This window comes from Salvelinus sp. IW2-2015, linkage group LG1 (assembly GCF_002910315.2).
Source record: "Salvelinus sp. IW2-2015 linkage group LG1, ASM291031v2, whole genome shotgun sequence".
Classification (NCBI taxonomy): domain Eukaryota; kingdom Metazoa; phylum Chordata; class Actinopteri; order Salmoniformes; family Salmonidae; genus Salvelinus; species Salvelinus sp. IW2-2015.
This window is the reverse complement of record NC_036838.1, coordinates 8054920-8077347: the sequence shown is the minus strand read 5'-3', so window position 1 is coordinate 8077347 and position 22428 is coordinate 8054920. Positions and strand designations below refer to the sequence as shown.

The following is a 22428-nucleotide window of genomic DNA, read 5'->3' as shown; positions in this document are numbered from 1 at the left end:
CCAAGGGAATCGACCTGTTGAATATTGGGGGGGACATGTCCCCCCAACCCCATGTGGCAATATCGCCTATGGCATGGAGAGTAAAGAGAAGATGCCACCATTTAACATACAATAACTCCGTTTATTTCAGTGCGACTGGCCTATTCTGGGTTAGAATATGAATATGTAGGCCTTAACCCTACTTGTTTGATAGAATMATTTGTCCCTATCAAAAATCGACCTATTTCATGTACAGTTGTCTATGAACTTCTGAGCCTTGATGGACCCATTGCTGCTTTGCTTTGTCTGGTTCATCAAGTAACAGAACAGCCTCTTCTCTACACCTCAAACGCAAGGAAAGTATCCCATGACTTTAACTTTGTTAGTGGCCAGCTCCTTGTACAAAATCCTCATCTGATGGCCTGTGATAGAGAAATAAGAGCTTGGAGGGGAACTGATGAGCTGTCCTGAATGGGAGCTGCCAGAGAGGGAAAAAGGAGAGGGAGAGGAGAAAAAAAAGGACTATCGATCACCTATGTTCCTACATTCTGAGCCGTGGATGACATCACCCCAGGTCTTTCACACCTACCTGTGGGTTGGGTTTGTACATTGTAAACCTTTGACCTCTTTTTATGAGCCTGACAAAGTAAGGACACCGGGCACACACTCCTGATAAGGAGACCAGTCAGAGCTGAGTAATATTCAACCCACATATTCTTCTGACCTGCATGCTAGCGAGAGCCATGAATGTACATGTTCTTTGCTCACTGCTGTACACAATGTGCACCAACCTTTTGCTGATAGGCAAGTTGTTCCAGTTGCTTCAAATTCATTTTGGGCTCCTGTGTGCGAGAATAAGCTGGTTTGGAATGGATGGACCCTCCCGTTGTGTTTGGGTAGTGGTGGGCTTCTTAGGCCATGTTTCTCCCCTCACCCCTCCTCCTTGACGGATGAGGATGGAGTGTGCTGTGTGCCACTGCCGGCGAATGCGGAATGGCTGCCGGGAGATGACTCATGCTCAACTCACACACTACACTCTCTCGCTCCGTCTCTCTCTCGCACACACACACACACACACAAGCGCCATCTGCTTGTCAAGGAGACTGAATCATACTGTACGTGGGGAAGCACTTTTGAGCCAACAGCCTGGAAGTCAGGCACGGCTGCTGCTGCTTCCACCATGGTCGGGCTGGTGATTGGGATGGGATGTTGTGTCATCTCGCACACCGCGACCGTCTGCCGAGGGAGACCATGAGGAATTTGTGACCGTGGCCACGGGATGTAGGAGAGATGTCCGATTATAAAAGGCAAGCCGTCCGGTTTTGTATTTCTGCTGCTTCCCTGGTTTCTGTTAGCCATGTCTTTCTGTGTCTACTCTGCAATGTCCTCCTCCTCGCTCATATTCWGTGTGGCTGTTGCTGGAGGGGCTGCTGCTCGTGACTACTGCGTGGTTGGGATAAGGTTTTGTTTTGGCTGTGGCGGAAAAGGTTAGATGAGCGAAGCAATGCTGCCACCTTTTACAGAGGAGATTTGGTGTTTCTGTAACGCCGGGGGGCTCTCTCTGGCTTGTGCTCTCAGGTCTTTAGATGTGTAATCATAGAGTACATTCGCTGGCACTCTGCRAGATTGTTCTGAATCGTCCATGTGGGCTCCATGTTCATGGATCTCAGGGAGACGGATCGTCAGCCTTGTTTGCAAAGACTGGCTTTATTCAGACATTTCTTCCTTCACCCGGTTTATTTGTCAAAACTCTAAATGAATATTCATTGTGTTTGGAAGTGCAGCCAGGGTATCTGGGATAATCATATCGTGTGTGTGTGTGACAGAGAGAAGATGTGGGAGGGAGAGAGGGGTGACCTCTGCAGTGGGAGAGGAATTACTCCCCCTCTTTAGTATGTACTATCATGGCCGCTACATTCCAGGGGTGTCAACAAAACCCGAGCTTATCGTGCTCTGGGGGTGGGTGGGCTGTGGAGTCATCATCCCTCATATGATATCAAATACTGCCTGTCCGTCAGGATTTGACAAAACAGTTTCCATGTCTAGTGACTCACACCCAATTTATATGCACCTGTGTATTTGTCTGGGATTTTATATATAAAGGATTGCTGCTGATTAATTCATTTGTAGTCCTTTTGCATTTACGCTTTTAGCCAGGTGTCCTTATTTCTCTGGTGTGCATTTCTCATGCTTCTTGGCATGGTTTGTACATGTCTCTGAGTTGGGCCTAGCTTGTCTGAGGGTGTATGTGTGGGAGTGTTAGTGGAGGTGTACCATCACTCATGCTCTCTTCAAATGCCAGATGGACAGTTAGTTTACCATATTAAAAGCCATGGCCACATAGACATCTTTCAACTGCTATGGATGGAAGATTCCTGCCTAATATATCGTCAAATAGTTCAATCTGAGGTGGTGTCATGCATATAATTGTGCTGTACCCATGGTATGGCAACGCTGATTCTTACATGACTAGACTTGCCTCAGTATCCMTTTGAAAGTCCCTGATGACTAGAAAGACAAATGTAATGAATTGGACTTGTTTATTTACAGGTGTCCTGGATGTGCATGACGAGTAGTGTAAGGGTGAGATTAGGGAAGTGACTCTTTGAAAAAACAATGGCGATTTAGACGGCCATGACTTTTTGTAAAGCTGCGTCTTTCTGTGTTCTTCATATCTGGTGTCGGGCAGCCGCTTGAATAACTGATATTTGGTACCTTTTTTCAGCAGCTTGACAATATCATTTTAAATACTATGTCATGCAAAGCCATACCGCTGCTAATGGGCGTTCTTCTTAAAAGCTGTGTTAATTGGTGCTAGTTTGTGTCCGTTCAAATATGGCAGAAGGTGAGGGGGTGATGCAGAGTGCGTTCGCGGACCAATTTCACAGCGCAGATGTACGTATGACTCATCATTTTCAGGGGGGTGGTTTGTTCACGAAAAAGGGGTTTCGTCCTGTGGCTGAAGGCAAATATGTAGGTTTAATTTATATCAACCATTTTGTTTTGTTGTGTGCGCACTGCAAAGCAGATTCACGATTCTGACCTCATGTCACCTCATGTTTTAGCATGATAATCCACAGCCCATGTTGCAAGGATCTGTACACAATTCCTGGAAGCTGAAAATGTCCCAGCTATTCCATGTCCTGCATAGTCACCAGACATGTCACCCATTGAGCATGTTTGGGATGCTCTGGATTGACGTGCACAACAGCGTGTTACAGTTCCCGCAAATATCCAGCAACTTCGCACAGCCATTGAAGAGGAGTGGGACAGCATTCCACAACAGCCAGATCAACTCTATGCGAAGGAGATGTGTCGCGCTGCATGAGGCAAATAGTGGTCACACCAGATACTCACTGGTTTTCTGATCCACGCCCCTACTTTTTTTATTTTTAAGAATACAGTATCTGTTACTAACAGATGCATATCTGTATTSCCAGTCATGTGAAATCCATAGATTAGGGCCTAATTTATTTATTTCAGTTGACTGATTTCCTTATATGAACTATAACTCAGTAAAATCTTTGAAATTGTTGCATAAATATTTTTGTTAAAATATAAATGCGACATGCAACAATTTGAGTTACAGTTCATATAAGGAAATCAGTCAATTTAAATAAATTTATTAGGCCCTAATCTATGGATTTCACATTAATCGGCAGGGGTGCAGCCATGGGTGGGCCTGGGAGGGCATAGGACCCCCCCAMTTTTGTGCCAAGCCTGTCAGAATTAGTTTTCCCCACAAAAGGGCTTTATTACAGACAGAACAACTTATCAGTTTCATCAGCTGTCTGGGTGGCTGGACACAGATGATCCCGCAGGTGAAGAAGCCGGATGTGGAGGTCCTGTGCTAGCGTGGTTACACGTGGTCTGTGGTTGTGAAGCCGGTTGGACATACTGCCAAATTCTCTAAAACAACGTTGGAGGCGGCTTATGGTAGAGAAATTAATATTMAATTCTCTACCAGCTCTGGTGGACATTCCTGCAGTAAGCATGCCAATTGCACATTCTCTCAACTTGAGACATCTTTGGTGTTGTGTGACAAAACTGCACATTTTAGAGTGGCCYTTTATTGTCCCCAGCGCAAGGGGCACCTGTGTAATGATCATGTTGTTTAATCCGCTTCTTGATATGCCACAGTTGCCAGATGGATGGATTATCTTAGCAAAGGAGAAATTCTCACGTAACAGCAACGTAAACAAATTTGTGCACAGAATTTGAGAGAAATAAGCTTTTTGTGCATAAGGAACATTTCTGGGATCTTTTGTTTCAGCTCATGAAACCTGTGGCCAACACTTTGTGTTGTGCATATATATCAGTCAAAAGTTTGGACACCTACTCATTCCAGGGTTTTTCTTTATTTTGACTTTTTTCTACATTGTAGAATAATAGTGAAGACATCAAAACTATGAAATGACACATGMAATCATGTAGTAAGCAAAAAAGTGTTAAACAAATCAAAATATATTTGAGATTCTTCAAAGTAGCCACCCTTTGCCTTGATGACAGCTTTGCACACTCTTGGCATTCTCTCAACCAGCTTCATGAGGTAGTCACCTGGAATGCATTTCAATTAACAAGTGTGCCTTGTTAAAAGTTCATTTGGGGTATTTCTTGTTAATTTCCTTAATGCGTTTGAGACAATTAGTTGTGACAAGATAGGAGTGGTATACAAAAGACAGCCCTATTTGGTAAAAGACCAAGTCCATATTATGGCAAGAACAGCTCAAATAAGCAAAGAGAAACACAACAGTCCATCGTCACTTTAAGACATGAAGGTCAGTCAATCCGGAAGTTTCTCCAAGTGCAGTCGCAGAAACCATCAAGCGCTATGATGAAACTGGCTCTCATGAGTACCACCACAGGAAAGGAAGACCCAGAGTTACCTCTGCTGCAGGGGATAAGTTCATTAGAGTTACCCGCCTCAGAAATTGCAGCMCAAAGAAATGCTTCAGAGTTCAAGTAACAGACATCTCAACATCAACTGTTCAGAGGAGACTGCGTGAATCAGGCSTTCATGGTTGAATTGCTGCAAAGAAACCACTAAAAGGACACCAATAAGAAGAAGAGACTTGCTTGGGCCAAAACACGTGCAATGGACATAAGACCAGTGGAAATCTGTCCTTTGGTGATGATGAGTCCAAATGTAAGATTTTTGATTCCAACCGCCGTGTCTTTGTGAGACGCAGAGTAGGTGAACTGATGATCTCYGCATGTGTGGTTCCCACCGTGGAGCATGGAGGTGGTGGTGTGGTGGTGCTTTGCTGGTGACACTGTCAGTGATTTATTTAGAATTCAAGGCACACTTAACCAGCATGGCTACCACAATATTTGGCAGCCATATGCCATCCCATCTGGTTTGTGCTTAGTGGGACTATCATTTGTTTTTCAACGGGACAATTATCCAACACACCTCCAGGCTGTGTAAGGGCTATTTGGCCAAGAAGGAGGGTGATTGAGTGCTGCATCAGATGACCTGGCCTCCACAATCACCTGACCTCAACCCAATTGAGATGGTTTGGGATGAATTGGACCGCARRGTGAAGGAAAAGCAGTCAACAAGTGCTCRGCATATATGAGAATTCCTTTAAGACTGTTGGAAAAGCATTCCTCATGAAGCTGGTTGAGAGAATGCCAAGAGTGTCAAGAATGCCAAGGCAAAGGGTGGCTAATCTAAAATATATTTGGATTTGTTTAACACATTTTTTTGGTTACTGCATGATTCCATATGTGTAATTTCATAGYTTTGATGTCTTCAATGTTATTCTACAATGTAGAATAAAATAAAAACCCTTGAATGAGTAGGTGTGTCAACTTTTGACTGGCACGTGTGTGTATATATATATATTTTTTGTGTATATACACACGCATGCATTCATATGCTCTACAACCTCATTGCTAACTGACTGACCCCAACTTTCCCCCTCTCTCAACCATACAGTGACAGCTACATTGTCCGCGTCAAAGCGGTGGTCATGACCCGGGACGACTCGAGTGGCGGCTGGCTGGCCCAGGACGGAGGATGCCTCAGCCGTGTGGGCGTGTGCAAGGTGCTGTCGGCCGAGCTGCTGGGCCGAAGCAGCTTCCTCATCCACGGCGAGCGCCTCAAAGACAAACAGGTGAAGCCCCTGCTAGCACTCAGACCCAAATCCTGAATCGTTACAGTAACAATTAGCTTGGGATTGAATCCCGTCCAGGGCAGATAAGGGTTGATTCTGTCACACGCATTTAGAATGTATTCACAAATCCTTAATTGTCACCAATTAACGTTTTTCATGTTACCCAAATGTGTTTGTCAGATATCGATCCTCAGCTTTTTCCCCTCTGTTTCTCTTTCTGTTCCTTTTATAGATAATTCAGGTAGTAGAATCAGTGTGGGCTTGTAAAGAGGCTTGCACTTTCAGCATACTTTGTTAGGAGCATTGTTTATAGTCCATTCAAACGTGTGCCGCCTCCCAGGTGATTTTGGAATGCTTCCTGAAGAAGGATCTGGTGTACACCAAGGCCACACCCACATTTCACCACTGGAAAGTGGACAACAAGAAGTGTGGCCTGACGTTCCAGAGCCCGGCCGATGCACGCGCCTTCGACCGTGGGGTCAGGAAAGCCATGGAGGACCTGACGGAAGGTACGGGAGGGGAAGGCGAAGACTATGAGGGCTGTATCTCAATGCTCTTGAATGGTATACGTCCCTTTCCTTTATAGCCACTGATTGCTGAAAGAGTTGGATAGGCAACCACCATGTTGGTTTAACTTATCAAATGCGTTTAGATTCTCGTAGCAAGAAAAGGAAGATGTTTGATGCTATGGGAATGTGGAAGTCCAACTAAAGTGGTTCAGCCTCCTGCGCTTCAGGTTACTCACTATCGGCTTGTTCTGCCATCTTTGTTTTCCAGGATCTACCACCTCTTCTTTGACCATCCAGAATGAGGCCGAGTTGGGTGACGACGATGTTTTCACCGTGAGTCCCTCCCCTTGTTCCTCTATTGTAGTTTCAAACACCAGCAATGTTCAGGGACATAGTAAACACTTGAGAGAATCCAAGTTTCTCTGTTTTGGTTAGGGTCAGGTTTTTAGTCCCACCCAAAACTCTGGGCTTCATATCAATAGAGATGGTATGTTTCCCATCTATGGTCATGGCTGTCCACTTGCATGTTGGACTCCATATTGTTCCCGTCTGCAAKATCACCTCTAGTCTGTGATTGGTCGGGCTTCTCTCTCGCCTTCACTTATAGTCCCTTTTTTTCTTTTTTGAAGTGCGTGTGAAGATTTCAGTTATTTTAGTTTGGCCCATTTCGGGAAGAGATGGCCCTTTGTTTTTGAGCAGGAGATGGCTGGTGTGATAGTAACAGGCGGGTGGAGGGAGAGTAGGAGGAGGAAGAGAGAGGAGGGGTGAGGGGTAGGTATCCTGTAGTGTTTTGACCAGACTCCGCCGCCGCTTGGCATTTGGTTTGTCGCCGTCACAGGAGATGAGGAGCAGCAGGCAGGGGTCGCGAGGTCTCTTCCTGCCCACCCCCCTTTCCTCCTCCCACTCCACCTCTAAAACTATCATTAGCAGCTGCTTCCTAGCAAACTGCCTCTGTGATTTAACACCATGGGAGGAGGGGGGGGGGGAGAGACTGAGAGAAGGGAACGCCTTGTGTTGTCTCTCTCTCTTCCCTCATGTCTGGAGAGAGCTTGGGGGTTTTGGCCGGTCCTCTTGGAAGAGGGAGTTGTGTGTGTGTGTGCGCGCGTGTGTGCGCGCGTGTGTATGCACTGATGCTTCCTTCAGCTGTGTTTTGACTTTCCTCCGTTGTGGATTTCTGAAGATGGATGTTTTTGTTAGCAATTGTGGATGTTCAAAGAGCACGTTTCTGAAGCAAACGTCTAAATAACTTAATTTAAAATGCTTGAGGTGATTAAACATGCTTATTTACTTGAGTGCAGAAGCTGTGAAAGGGCATGTTGCTAGCATAGTTCAGTTTCCCCAAGCTACCAGCTTCGACACATTAGACAAGATGGGTCACTTCCATCTCTTTAAGAACAAGGCCACACACTCTTCAAACTCCCAATTCTCCGCATTACTGACAATGTTTCGATCTGAAACGGATCTTCGTCAGGTCAAACTAACAATCTGAGTGCTCACTTCCCAAAATATACACGTTTCACGTCACATGACCATTATGCACGTGACGCATGGTGGGTGTGGAAACAATTCAATTCACTTTTGTGCACAATCAATCATAATTAATCACAGAGGTACATATGGTCATAAAGGATTATCTACATATGGGTTCAAGTTAACCAAGGAAACAGTAAAAAAAGATTGTTGGAATACCGGCCAATATGACCATTATGCGCAAGAGGCACGCTGGTCGTAGATATAATTCCAGTGACCTATTTCAACTTGTGTATCGCTAATAATTTGATATSAATGAGATGGGCACATTAAGTACTTACAGAATCTAATATATACTGTGTATTCAGAAAGTATTCAGACCCCTTGAGTTTTTCCATATTTTGTTACGTTACAACCTTATTCTAATTGTTTTTTCCCCCTCATCAATCTACACACACTACCCCATAATGACAAAACCAAAACAGGTTTTTATTTATTTTTGCTAATTTGTTATAAAAAACTATCACATTTACATAAGTATTCAGACCCCGTTACTCAGTACTTTCTTGAAGCACCTTTGGCAGCAATTACAGCCTGGAGTCTTCTTGGATATGACGCTACAAGCTTGACACACCTGTATTTGGGGAGTTTCTCCCATTCTCTGCAGATCCTCTCAAGCTCTGTCAGGTTGGATGGAAAGCCTCTCTGCACAGCTATTTTCAGGTCTCTCCAGAGATGTTCGATCGGGTTCAAGTCCGGGCTCTGGCTGGGCCACTCAAGGACATTCAGAGACTTGTCCCGAAGCTAGTCCTGCGTTGTCTTGGCTGTGCTTAGGGTCATTGTCCTGTTGGAAGGCTTCTAAAAACCTGTTTTTGCTTTGTCATTATGGGGTATTATGTGTAGATTGATGGGGGGGGGGAAAGTAATTTAATACATTTTAGAATAAGGCTGTAATGTAACAATGTGGAAAAAGTGAAGGGGTCTGAATACTTTCCAAATGCACTGTAGATAAATGTGCAATTTTTTCCCCCAAGTGCCTTGTGTTCTAAAAATATACGAGTACTTTCCATACGAGTAACCAAAGAAATCATGCGAGTACAGTCAAAACATTTAAAATACCCAGAGCTAGCTAGAATGTGGCCACCTCCGGCAGTTCATCAGAACACTGCCCTGAATGCCAGTTCAGTTCCTGGCATGGATAACATGAAAACCTCACACAAGGCATCAAAAGCATAATTCCAGTAAGGTATACATACATACATACATACATACATACATACATACATACATACATACATACATACATACATTCCTGCACAGCTATAACTGCAGTGTGAGTTGCTGTTATATCACAGGGTTTTGAATAGGCCTAATTTCCAGGGAGGAGAGAGCGAGGGAGATGTACATGAGTCATAGTGGTGCATCTGCAGTGGAGGCCTCTGCCTGGCAGCCTCCATCCCAACTGCTGCTGCTGCCTGACCCACTGTACTGTACCCAGCCTACACACAGTTAGCTAGCCTAGCGGACATGCTAATATGTTACTTCTTTATCTAGCTAACACTTAAAGGGACACTGCAAGATTTTGAGATGTCGGTTGTTTTTCTACTTACCCAAAGTCTCTGCGTGCAGTTCGGCGATTATTGATGTAAGCATATCGTTAGCTTGCCAATGGCCGAAGGTGCATAACGATGTCGGAATTCAGATATGACGTCATGGTTTCAACACTATCCACGGAGCTTTTAAACTACGGTGCGCAAACATGGTTCAATGTTTCAATAAATCAGCACTTGTGAACTTTTTCAGTTTTTCATATTGCCAGTGTCTTGGAGCTTAAATTGGGATCATGTATACTGTGCTTTATGACAATACAAAGAAAGAGTAGGCCCGCATAACAAAGCGCAAACTTGGTAAACAAGACATTTGTGGTAAGAGCATGGATCTTAATACACCTTCGCCATTCCTGGAAGTCTCCCAGTACAGTAGGCAGCTCCTCTCAAAAGCATGGAAATAGACTTTTTATAACTAAACCAAAGCTGGATGGTTGGTCATTTTAGTCTTACAAAAACCTCTACAATAATATTTTATACATTYGTAAATTTGAATGATAATCATAAGAAACGAGATTTTATCCACTTCCTCATTCTCTGTCCCGTTGTCGCATAGAGATGTATAGAGAGCAGAACATTTGTATCTTTACCATTATGGTATCTGTGAGCGCCATTGAGACAGATAAAACGTTGCGATCTCTGTAGATCTTGGTGACACCGGGAAYGAGAATGACGTGGATAGAAGATCAGTCAAATGAACAAATTTACTATGAATAGCTTTGTAAGACGCTAAGCTTTGGAGTAGTTGGAAGGTCTATTTCCCTGCTTTTGAGAGGTGTTGGCTACTGTATTGGGAAGCTTCCAGAAATTGCTCTAAGCTAACGATATGCTAACTTCAATCATTTCCAAACTGCACGCAGAGACATAATGGTTTTCAATGAGCTCGTCTGACTCTGGGTAAGTAGAAAAATGACCTACATTTTGAAATCTCGCCGTGTCCCTTTAAGTTAGCAAACATGCTAACACATAACTAGACACGCTAAAACGTGATGCTGACAAGATTACCAAGCCAAGAGAAAAGACGCAACTAAAGAACATGACTAGGAAATGGTAAAGTACTACACTATTACTAAAAGAAACTGGGATGGGCCTTCACTGCTACACAACTTTATCCACTCTCAACATTAATAATAGCAACCTGATGATACTAAGCTAGTGAATCCGTCCATTGTAACTAATTTGCTTTCCTCTTGTCTGGCGTACCTAGCCTTTATCCTAAATCTGATAGTAATGGGAAGTCCAGGTCCTTGCTCTCGCTTCCCCTCTTTCTCTTCTTTTTTTTTACTCCTTCTCCCTTCCGATGGCATCAAAGAGGAAAAGGGCCTAGCGTGTCGTTTCCACAGGATGTCCAGTCAGAGGGAAGAGGGTCCGTCAGTAATCCGTCACTGCCTCCCTGTTTACATAGCTGGCCCTTCTTAGAAAAAGCAGGTCCGCTCAAGGGAACACTCCAATTCGCCTCGGTTGCAGACACCCCTTCCCCCCCCCCGTTTTTTGTTGTATTCTTTTGGAATCTAGCCCCATTCCCCAGTGGCCCAGAGAGCTAGCCTGAAGAGGGGGAAGGTCACATTGTATTAGATAGGATCTGTCTTTTTCGAAAAGCCTGAGGGAACTGAAGTCCCGCCCACAGATGGAGGAGAGGACAATGACGAATGACCTTTATTCCCCCCCCCCCCCCCCCCCCGGCACTAGAACAATATTAGTCAAGAAAATAACACACTCCCTTGGATGATGCAATACTTCCCCTCTCTTCGAAGGTCCCTGTGACTGGTGGAATTTGGAAAGACTGTTGGAATGTCTCCCTTTGGTGCTTGTGGGGGGGGGGTTTAACAAGGTGCAGAGGCTCAAACGCCTCACACTGGCGTGGTGTTTCTCCACCCTTTTGGACATCAGGGTCTTTTTGAATGGGCTGCTGGTGACCAGACTGTCCACTCTGTAGTGTCGATGAGGCCGAGGGTAGTTTTAGAATCGCCAGCTGCCGCGAGTTCCATTCCTGTGTCTGGTCTGGAGGCTAAATTGATAATTAGCTCAGCCACAAATACACCCCTCCCCCCTCCCCAACCACAGAAATCATTCCGAGCACAAGAACACACATGCACACACACTTACAAATATATCCCTTACATATGCGCACACACACAAACACACTTCCAATTAGACCCTGGCGCACACATCCCCCAACCGGCCCCACAGTAATCACACTTAGCACACAACACACACACAGCTCCTACTATTTGGCTTTTCCTGTGCTCTAGGGCACAGTGGCTAGTAGCTGGCTTGTGTGTGTGCTTGTGCGTTTGTGTGTGTTACTCGGTAATTACCTCAGAGCTCGTGCCCCCCACTAGATTCCACCCCTTGCCTTAATCTCCAGTCTTTATTCACCTCCAAACCAAGAGATGATGAAAATCTCCAAACAAGGCAGAGGTATGCCTTTGAAATCAGACGCTGTGCCACACACATCTCACATCTCCCCCCAATCAACACGCCTGGTGGACTTCCGTGGCTTTTGTGATGAACATGGGCAATTTAGCGCTTTTACATTCCATAGGTCTTGCGCTATTAGTGCTCAGGAGCATTTCTTTCTCCCTATTTTTTTTTTTTTTCCCTCAAGCCCTGCTGTTGGGAGTAAATATCTGAACAGGGTCTGTGTTTGTAATCATCTCCATCAGACAGGGGCCCCGGTTCGCCTCCTAAAGAACATTGCTCAACCCTAACCAAGCTCTTGGCATCGCCCAAGGAAGGGATGCCACTTTTAGCTTTGGTCGGGCTCACTGAAGCCCTCTATAGCAAGTGGCTTGGGGTCCAATAAACTTAGGACTAAGAAACCAGAAACCGTCCAAAGTGAATGGGAGTGGACTAGAGGTGGTGCTCTCATTTTGATATCATATGCCGTGGCCGGATTCCCCCTCGTCTGATTACCGCAGTCTAGCGGTCCTCTGGCACGCGCCTTGGCAGCGGTAAGGAGAACTGGGGAACCGAGTTAGCTCAAAAGCACACCGCCACATGAAAGAGGTGCCCCGCGCCGGCCTCAGCTAGTGACGCAATCGACCACACTTCTGGTCTTGCTCGACGCTAAAGGGGCTGTAAGTCTCCTAGCTGGAATTAATTTAACCTACCCTCAATATAAAAGGGAGACTTCAGAACAGTTTTTCCCACTCTTTTGTTCTTGAAGGAATTGTTTTTTGGGAGGCGTGGGGGGTTGTTGGTTAATTACATACAGAAGTAGGGAGATTTTGACTCTGAGCCATGACACGCTTTTACCTTAGCAATGGCCCATTGAGCGCATGCCATGTGCAGGTTGGTTTGTTGGTCTCTGTGTAAAGGGCCGATGGGAGTCTGCTTCCCGCACGGGTTCTCGTGCCCAATCAAGGGTGTCGTTATCTCCCACCCACTGGGGAAAAACTCCCCCTCCTGCATTTCCTGGGCTGTTTGAACCATTGTAATCGCTTCAGACTGGCTGTAAGATTTTTTTTTTTGCATTTCTTTGGCTCCAAAATTTGTGGTATCGTTCATTACATCGCTAAGCCAAAACGTCTCAATGTTTTGTGGAACATCTTTGGTCCACTAAGGCCAGGCAAAATTGATTCACTGTTTAACGGTGAGCGGGAAAAAGGGAGGGGGGAATTATATATATACACTGCTCAAAAAAATAAAGGGAACACTTAAACAACACAATGTAACTCCAAGTTAATCACACTTCTGTGAAATCAAACTGTCCACTTAGGAAGCAACACTGATTGACAATAAATTTCACATGCTGTTGTGCAAATGGAATAGACAAAAGGTGGAAATTATAGGCAATTAGTAAGACACCCCCAATAAAGGAGTGATTCTGCAGGTGGTGACCACAGACCACTTCTCAGTTCCTATGCTTCCTGGCTGATGTTTTGGTCACTTTTGAATGCTGGCGGTGCTCTCACTCTAGTGGTAGCATGAGACGGAGTCTACAACTCTGGCAGTGCTCCTCCTTCCACAAAGGCGGAGGCAGCGGTCCTGCTGCTGGGTTGTTGCCCTCCTACGGCCTCCTCCACGTCTCCTGATGTACTGGCCTGTCTCCTGGTAGCGCCTCCATGCTCTGGACACTACGCTGACAGACACAGCAAACCTTCTTGCCACAGCTCGCATTGATGTGCCATCCTGGATGAGCTGCACTACCTGAGCCACTTGTGTGGGTTGTAGACTCCGTCTCATGCTACCACTAGAGTGARAGCACCGCCAGCATTCAAAAGTGACCAAAACATCAGCCAGGAAGCATAGGAACTGAGAAGTGGTCTGTGGTCACCACCTGCAGAATCACTCCTTTATTGGGGGTGTCTTGCTAATTGCCTATAATTTCCACCTTTTGTCTATTCCATTTGCACAACAGCATGTGAAATTTATTGTCAATCAGTGTTGCTTCCTAAGTGGACAGTTTGATTTCACAGAAGTGTGATTAACTTGGAGTTACATTGTGTTGTTTAAGTGTTCCCTTTATTTTTTTGAGCAGTGTGTATATATATATATATATATATATATATATATATATATATATATATATATACACACAGTTGAAGTGGGAAGTTTAAATACACTTAGGTTGGAGTCATTACAACTCGTTTTTCAACCACTCCACAAATTTGTTGTTAACAAACTATAGTTTTGCCAAGTCGTTTAGGACATCTACTTTGTGCATGACACAAGTAATTTTTCCAACAATTGTTTACAGATTATTTAATAATTCACTGTATCACAATTCCAGTGGGTCAGAAGTTTACATACACTAAGTTGACTGTGCCTTTAAATAGCTTTGAAAATTCCAGAAAATTGTCATAGCTTTAGAAGCTTCTGATAGGCTAATTGACATCATTTGAGTCAATTGGATGTGTACCTGTGGATGTATTTCAAGGCCTACCTTCAAACTCAGTGCCTCTTTGCTTGACATCATGGGMAAATCAAAAGAAATCAGCCAAGACCTCAGATTTTTTTTTTTAGACCTCCACAAGTCTGGTTCATCCCTGGGAGCAATTTCCAAACGTCTGAAGGTACCACGTTCATCTGTACACAAGTATAAACACCATGGGACCACGCAGCCGTCATACTGCTCAGGAAGGAGACGCGTTCTGTCTCCTAGAGATGAACGTACTTTGGTGCGAAAAGTGCAAATCAATCCCAGAACAACAGCAAAGGACCTTGTGAAGATGCTGGAGGAAACGGGTACAAAAGTATCTGTCCACAGTAAAACGAGTCCTGTATCGACATAACCTGAAAGGTCTCTCAGCAAGGAAGTAGCCACTGCTATAAAACAGCCATAAAAAAGCCAGACTACGGTTTGCAACTGCACATGGGGATAAAGATCATACTTTTTGGAGAAATATCCTCTGGTCTGATGAAACAAAAATATAACTGTTTGGCCATAAAGACCATCGTTATGTTTGGAGGAAAAGGGGGAGGCTTGCAAGCCGAAGAACACCACCCCAACCGTGAAGCACGGGGGTGGCAGCATCATGTTGTGGGGGTGCTTTGCTGCAGGTGGGACTGGTGCACTTCACAAAATAGATGACATCATGAGGCAGGAAAATTATGTGGATATATTGAAGCAACGTTTCAAGGTCTGCCAAATGGACAATGACCCCAAGCATACTTCCAAAGTTGTGGCAAAATGGCTTAAGGACAACAAAGTCAAGGTATTGGAGTGGCCATCACAAAGCCCTGACCTCAATCCTATAGAAAGTTTGTGGGCAGAACTGAAAAAGCATGTGCGAGCAAGGAGGCCTACAAACCTGACTCAGTTACACCAGCTCTGTCAGGAGGAATGGGCCAAAATTCACCCAACTTATTGTGGGAAGCTTGTGGAAGGCTACCCGAAATGTTTGAGCCAAGTTAAACAATTTCAAGGCAATGCTAGCAAATACTAATTGAGTGTATCTAAACTTCTGGGAATGTGATGTAAGAAATAAAAGCTGAAATAAATAATTCTCTGTACTCTTATTCTGACATTTCACATTATTAAAATAAAGTGGTGATCTCAACTGACCTAAAACAGGGATTTCTACTAGGATTAATTGTCAGGAATTGTGAAAAACTGAGTTTAAATGTATTTGGCTAAGGTGTATGTAAACTTCCGACTTCAACGGTGTGTGTGTGTGTGTGTGTGTTTGTATGTGTGTGTATATATATCTCAAAAAAATTATAATTATCATTAGGTGGATAAGGAATAACAGTACTTTACCACATTGTCCTCGGCTATATGGATATGGACAATAGGAGAAATATTCAATTTCAGACTGATTTTCAGATTATTAATACACAAATTAACATTAATGAACATTCACATAGAATATTGCATTCTGTTATACATGCTATCATATTCCCAAAAAAATCTAAAAAAGTAATATATGAATGTTATCAGTTCATTAATCTACTTAATTGTATAGCCTAACAAATTAAAGAATGACTGACAAATAATTAATCAAATTAAAATGTTGATGCATAATAATGAGTTAATTACCCGAATGCACCTTTATAGCCTAGGCATTAACAAAATATTCATACAACTAGGATTAGGCCTCTCATAGACTAGGCCTTGTAGAAAGAGGGTCAATCAAGTTAGGTCTGCCAAATGAATGTAGCATTGAAAAAAATACATACATCCCCAAATTACATAAATCCAGCCATAGAGTATAAGCTTTAATCATTCCCCCAAAATGTTGTTTACAACATGTACAATTAGAAGCACCAATCCATTTAGAGCAAGCGTGACTAAATTCGAGCCCAGTAACTTTGCTCACCGCATCCTCCTTCGATTGTCTCGTCTGGCTGCCACGAAAATCCCCCACCTGCTGATCTGCACGAACTGTGTGCGTGCCACTAGCGATGTACTTTGCTGGACGTGCAAGCTGTTCTCCGCGGCGCATCATCACTTCAAACGCATTCCGTCGTTGTGTTATCGGTTGGCCTACTACTACATGTAGTACCGGCAAAATGTAAGTTATGAATCGCAAGCCACCATACAGCTGCCACACTTCGATTTCATCAATAATTTTGAGTTCAATTTGGTTGTCCAAAATACTATCAGCTTGCACTGCGTCTTTGCTGATGAATGCCCTGATCTCTGGCCAGTCAATTGGTTAAATTACATTGTTGTTTCGTCTATGAATCGCTTCTAATAGATCTGAAAATGATGCAATAACCATGAATTTAACCGACTGATTATAATGAGGGACGTCCCACGTTTAACCTGGACACAAATAGTAGGAAATTGCGCTGGCTTCAGTCATGACAGCATGAGAGAGAAATGAAACATCTGCACGTCGCCTGCAGTTGCGAGCGCGTGTGTTTCACTGTCCTATCCGAGGCTCGAACATGATCTGAGCGCGTGATCTGAGGCTGTTCGGTCTCTTGGGCATCAACTTGGGAAAGCCTCAGCGGACAGAGCATTTATAAATGAAGAGCCGCATATATTGCCCAAAAAAATAACACATCAGATTTTATTTTTTCGGTGTGGAGAAAAGTGTCCGTTAACGTATTAATAATTATAATATAATTATAATTCGGCAAGACGGAGCTGCTCTTCCTCCCGGGGAAGGACTGCCCGTTCCATGATCTCGCCATCACGGTTGACAACTCCATTGTGTCCTCCTCCCAGAGTGCTAAGAACCTTGGCGTGATCCTGGACAACACCCTGTCGTTCTCAACTAACATCAAGGCGGTGACCCGTTCCTGTAGGTTCATGCTCTACAACATTCGCAGAGTACGACCCTGCCTCACGCAGGAAGCGGCGCAGGTCCTAATCCAGGCACTTGTCATCTCCCGTCTGGATTACTGCAACTCGCTGTTGGCTGGGCTCCCTGCCTGTGCCATTAAACCCCTACAACTCATCCAGAACGCCGCAGCCCGTCTGGTGTTCAACTTTCCCAAGTTCTCTCACGTCACCCCGCTCCTCCGCTCTCTCCACTGGCTTCCAGTTGAAGCTCGCATCCGCTACAAGACCATGGTGCTTGCCTACGGAGCTGTGAGGGGAACGGCACCTCCGTACCTTCAGGCTCTGATCAGGCCCTACACCCAAACAAGGGCACTGCGTTCATCCACCTCTGGCCTGCTCGCCTCCCTACCTCTGAGGAAGTACAGTTCCCGCTCAGCCCAGTCAAAACTGTTCGCTGCTCTGGCACCCCAATGGTGGAACAAACTCCCTCACGACGCCAGGTCAGCGGAGTCAATCACCACCTTCCGGAGACACCTGAAACCCCACCTCTTTAAGGAATACCTAGGATAGGATAAAGTAATCCTTCTAACCCCCCCCCCTTTAAAAGAGTTAGATGCACTATTGTAAAGTGGTTGTTCCACTGGATATCATAAGGTGAATGCACCAATTTGTAAGTCGCTCTGGATAAGAGCGTCTGCTAAATGACTTAAATGTAAATGTAACGTTGTCCTAAATACTGCGTGTTGAGTTAGCGTAGCCAAACACAATGTTCCAGAAAGCAGTGATGTTTTCTAATGGTAAGCTTGGTCTGATATTACTCCCATGTAGTCATGGGTCATGTTCATTAGACACCAAGCAGAAGAAAACTGACCAAAACAGGAGGGGCTATCTGAAACTGTCCAATAAGAAATGCTCATTTTCAGTTGCAAAACGTTGTCTGTTGTGTGCCCTAATGAATATGACCCAGTCCTGACTCGTGTTTGGTTTGGTCTTGTCTCTCAGAATGCCACCGACAGCTCATCCAACTCCTCCCACTCCCAGAAGAAGGAGCCCCTGCAGACCCTGGCCCCGCCCAGCTTCTGCGAGCCGCGTCGGCACCACTGCATCCTGGGTCACTTCTACGACCAGCACCGACACTCGGACCACTACTTCCTGGATCAGGTGGGTGGCTGGGGGACGACGGTGGCGAAGGTGGGTCACCAAAATTTTGATCTTGAAAAAAATATCATATGCATTGGAGCTAGAGGGTTGCGGCTATATTCTTTACTACAATGGGTAGGTGGGAGGGACAGAGGGAATGATTGTTCTTGAAGCATAAACTATGGTGGTAATGTGAATGTATTTCAAGTTAGGCCTGGAAGTTGACTGCTTGTTGGAAGACATGTTTTGTAGTTTGTAGACTGGTCTGTGTAGTTCTAATTTTTTTTGCTCTCCTTTATCTCTGCAGTCGGTTCCCGTGTTCCCACGCCACGTCAGCTTCCAGGTGGAGGAAGAGGAGGAGATTGTGCGCATCAACCCTCGCGAGCGGACCTGGCTGACCGGGTACGAGGACTACCGGCACGCCACCGCCGCGCGCGACAAGCTCATCCAGCACCCAGAGGACGCCGACGCCTACGTGCACTTCGCCAAGAGCGAGCCGCCCAAGCACGACTACACCTACCCTTACCCSCTGGGCCTTGATCCATACCAGCACACAAGGGACCCCAAGGTAGGCTGCGTRGACCGACTAGGTGGGGGTGGCCTTATCGGGGGACACAGGGCAGTGGTCACAGCCCAGCCCCGCACTCTCCAGCTCAAGGGCAAGCGGCGGAAGGAAGACGGCGAGCGCTCGCGCTGCGTCTACTGCCGGGACATGTTCAACCACGAGGAGAACAGGCGCGGGCGGTGCCAGGAGGCGCCGGACCCCATCCAGACGTGCATCCACCGGGTCAGCTTCATGTGGTGCGCGGACAGCCTGCTCTAYCACTGCATGTCGGACCCRGAGGGCGACTAYTCGGACCCGTGCTCGTGCGACACCAGCGACGAGCGCTTCTGCCTGCGCTGGCTGGCCCTGGTTGGGCTGTCGCTGCTGGCCCCCTGCATGTGCTGCTACGCCCCCCTGCGCACCTGCTACCGCTGCGGGGTGGCTTGCCACTGCTGCGGGGGCAAGCACAAAGCCGTGGGCTGAGGGCCGGGAGGTGCCAGCGGAGAGAGAGAGAGTGGAGAGTAGAACAGAGACACATGGAAGGGACTGGACCAGAAGTGGGTGGCCCCGCTATTCTTTTGTTTTGTGTTTTTGTTTTYGCTGTTGCTTCTCTCGGCCAAATTCCAGATGGGAAAACAATTGGCTTGTCCCGATTTATTTTGGAAATGGAAGTTTCTCTCGGTGGAAAGAACGAGAAAAAATACGTTTCCTATTGTTTTTATTTTTGTTCKTTTTTTTTTTTTTTATAGGGGTACCCTGCCTACGGTTTCCACGTCCTTGCATTACAAAGACTAAAATAATGAATATTCATTTATATATAAATATATATAAACAGGTACTTTATATTTTTACACTCATGTGTTTTAAAGACTTGAATATTTTTCTTTTTCTCAGTGTTTTGTGTGAGGTCAGTGTGAGCGTTGTTTTCTGAGGGGGGCTCTCACTTTGTGTTCCCCTCGCCATGGCTCACCATCAATCACAGATCAAGCTGGTTCCCGCCTGTAAGGCAGAGGCACTTAAATCAAATGTGTGTCCTAAATGGTACCTTATTCCTTATAAAGTGCACTACTTTTGATCATAGCCCAATGGGCCCTATTCTAATGTAGTGCAATATATAGGTAATAGAGTGCCATGTGGGATGCAGCCCAACTGTGATCACGTCTGCCCCTCCCCAGCCAATGAAATTCAAGAAAAGGCAAACGTTTAACCAGTGTTTCCTCGTTCTGCTCCTTGACTACTCCTGACCTAGCCTGGTCCCAGAGCTGTGCTGTTTTGTCAACTCCTATTTGACAAAACTCCAACTTCCATGGCTATAGGAGTTGACTATACAGCACAATTAGACCTGTGGCCAGGAAGGTACCTGACTATACACATTTTATAACCAAATTCAACCCAATATCAATTAATGTCAGTGGAGACACACCTGGAAAAAACATGAAAGTACCATTCTACTGCTCGGTCAAGTTAGACTGAATGTATTGTGGATTCGGCCCAGAACAAAAGATAAAATGGGTCAGGGGTACTTGAGTATTGGATGGGGAAACTCTGCTTTAGACACTTAATCTGTGTGTGTGTGTCTTCCTTTGTGGTCTGGAAAATGGAATGGGCAGCAATGTATCCCCGATTGCTATTGTTGTGACTTCAACTGAAAGCCAAAATGACAAAATAAGCTGCAGCATTTATATAGAGTATCTAAATTAGTCATTTTTTGAAGATAATAATCCTCAATCAACCGTTTTATTACAGTGGAGGAGGAGAACTCGAGCCTTAGGTGACTTTTTATTCAGTTGATGCTTGATGTTGATCTTTTGATATAGTTTTTATTTATTTGCCTTGCTAAATTTAGACACCAGCCTAGGGGACTGGGGGGTTAAGAGGAAGGGAACGATCCTATTGTAAACTGAACACAGCCAAGAGGGGAAGAGGTTGGTTTTTTTTGCCACCTTTTGAGATGGATGATGTCGTTGTCCACTACAATGTCAATGGTGCTTTCTTTAGTGTGTCTTTTCTTTTGTCTTTCAAAAGGACACTCAACGAGGCTAACTGTCAGGGAAAYGCTGTCTTTAGAGTTTCCCTCAACTTTAGCTCGAGAGAAAGTACTGTTTTGATCTGGTTGCTCATCTCTCCCCACTCCCTTCAAGGGTATAAGATTGTGGGTTCTCCAACGAAGGGACCTGCTAGCACACCTGATTCAACTAATCACCTAATCGTGTTCCTCAGTCTATACCACGATTAGCTGATACGGGTGCGTTACTGCAGGGCTGGAACGAAAGGCTGCACACCCAGGAGCTCTCCAAGACCAGAGTTGTGGAGAAGGGTTTTTATCTATTGTTCTGTAGTCCAATAAATCCCACTTCCTGGTCTTTTACTCGGTATTACATTACAGCCAATGGCAAGGGAGGAGGCTGTCTGTCAGCCAATCACATCGGTCAGGTGGTGTCAAAATGTATACAAAAATAAAATGGACGCTACAGTATGTATGTATGTATTGAAACAAAAACTAGCCTCAAATTTAAACCACCCTGTAACCTCACCTCGTGGGAGGAACATTGTTTGATCTTTCTCTGTATRAAGCACAACACTAATCAGAAAAACCTTATGAACAAAATGCGCAAATTGCTGTGAAGTACCCGATCTCGAGTCGCAACAATGTGGTAGAAAAGACATCTTATGCTATCTATCCCAGTCATACATTAACTAATCGTCATAACCATTCAAGTACCAAGCAATGTCTGGGGTTAAATGGGTGAAGGTACCATGGCATTGCGGATTCTGTACAAAAGCTGTCGTTGTGTCCATGTCTTTCTCTGTACTCTCTCTCTCTGCCTTTCTTCCTTCCTTTTTTTTCTGCTGTGTGTTCCTGTTTGTCAGCTTTGCAATACTGTTGCCATTCATTGTAGAGAAGATCCTAGTTTTATTTTTCTATCTGTGGTAAAAGAAAAGTTAACCAAAAGCAGTTTGTCTGTTTTGGTGCGGTGTCTAATTCCTGCACACATTTAACTATTAAAGGAAAGTGCCTGAAGCATCCTCTTCATCTATCTCATATATATATATACTTAGTCTTTTTTTATTTTAATGTAAAAAAAAAAAAAACTGTTACATCGATTGTCTTTTTTCTTTTTTTACAATCTGCATTTTTACCTCTGTAAAAAAAAAGCTCAAATATATATATCAAGTGTATGATGTACATTTTAAGTTATATTTTTGTATTGTTTCTAATATGATCGTCACGACTCTTTGCTTTTAAAATGAGAAAAKAGAAATTAACATCTGTATAAATGCCAATACATCATATGGAAACTAACAGAAGCATGGCCTGGATAGTAAGTATTTTTCCATGTGTGTGCGTGTGTTCATTTCCACTGTGTTTTACAGAGACATG

General features: G+C 44.7%; 1 protein-coding gene across 4 annotated transcripts in view; it reads left to right on the top strand.

The window, feature by feature from the left end:
• Window positions 1-22068, top strand: part of LOC111959725 (sprouty-related, EVH1 domain-containing protein 2-like) — a 33158-nt gene extending 11090 nt beyond the window's left edge. The window contains exons 2-6 of one of the 4 annotated variants that reach the window (XM_023981768.2): window positions 5921-6098; window positions 6439-6607; window positions 6876-6940; window positions 18365-18523; window positions 18810-22068. In XM_023981768.2, coding sequence (XP_023837536.1) covers window positions 5921-6098; window positions 6439-6607; window positions 6876-6940; window positions 18365-18523; window positions 18810-19529 — 1291 coding nt within the window. In that variant the 3' untranslated portion in view covers window positions 19530-22068. Of the gene's footprint in view, window positions 1-5920; window positions 6099-6438; window positions 6662-6875; window positions 6941-18364; window positions 18554-18809 lie in introns of all 4 variants that reach the window. The other 3 variants (XM_023981695.2, XM_023981612.2, XM_023981547.2) reach the window with 3 other exon arrangements.
• The last annotated feature ends 360 nt before the right edge of the window (window positions 22069-22428 follow it).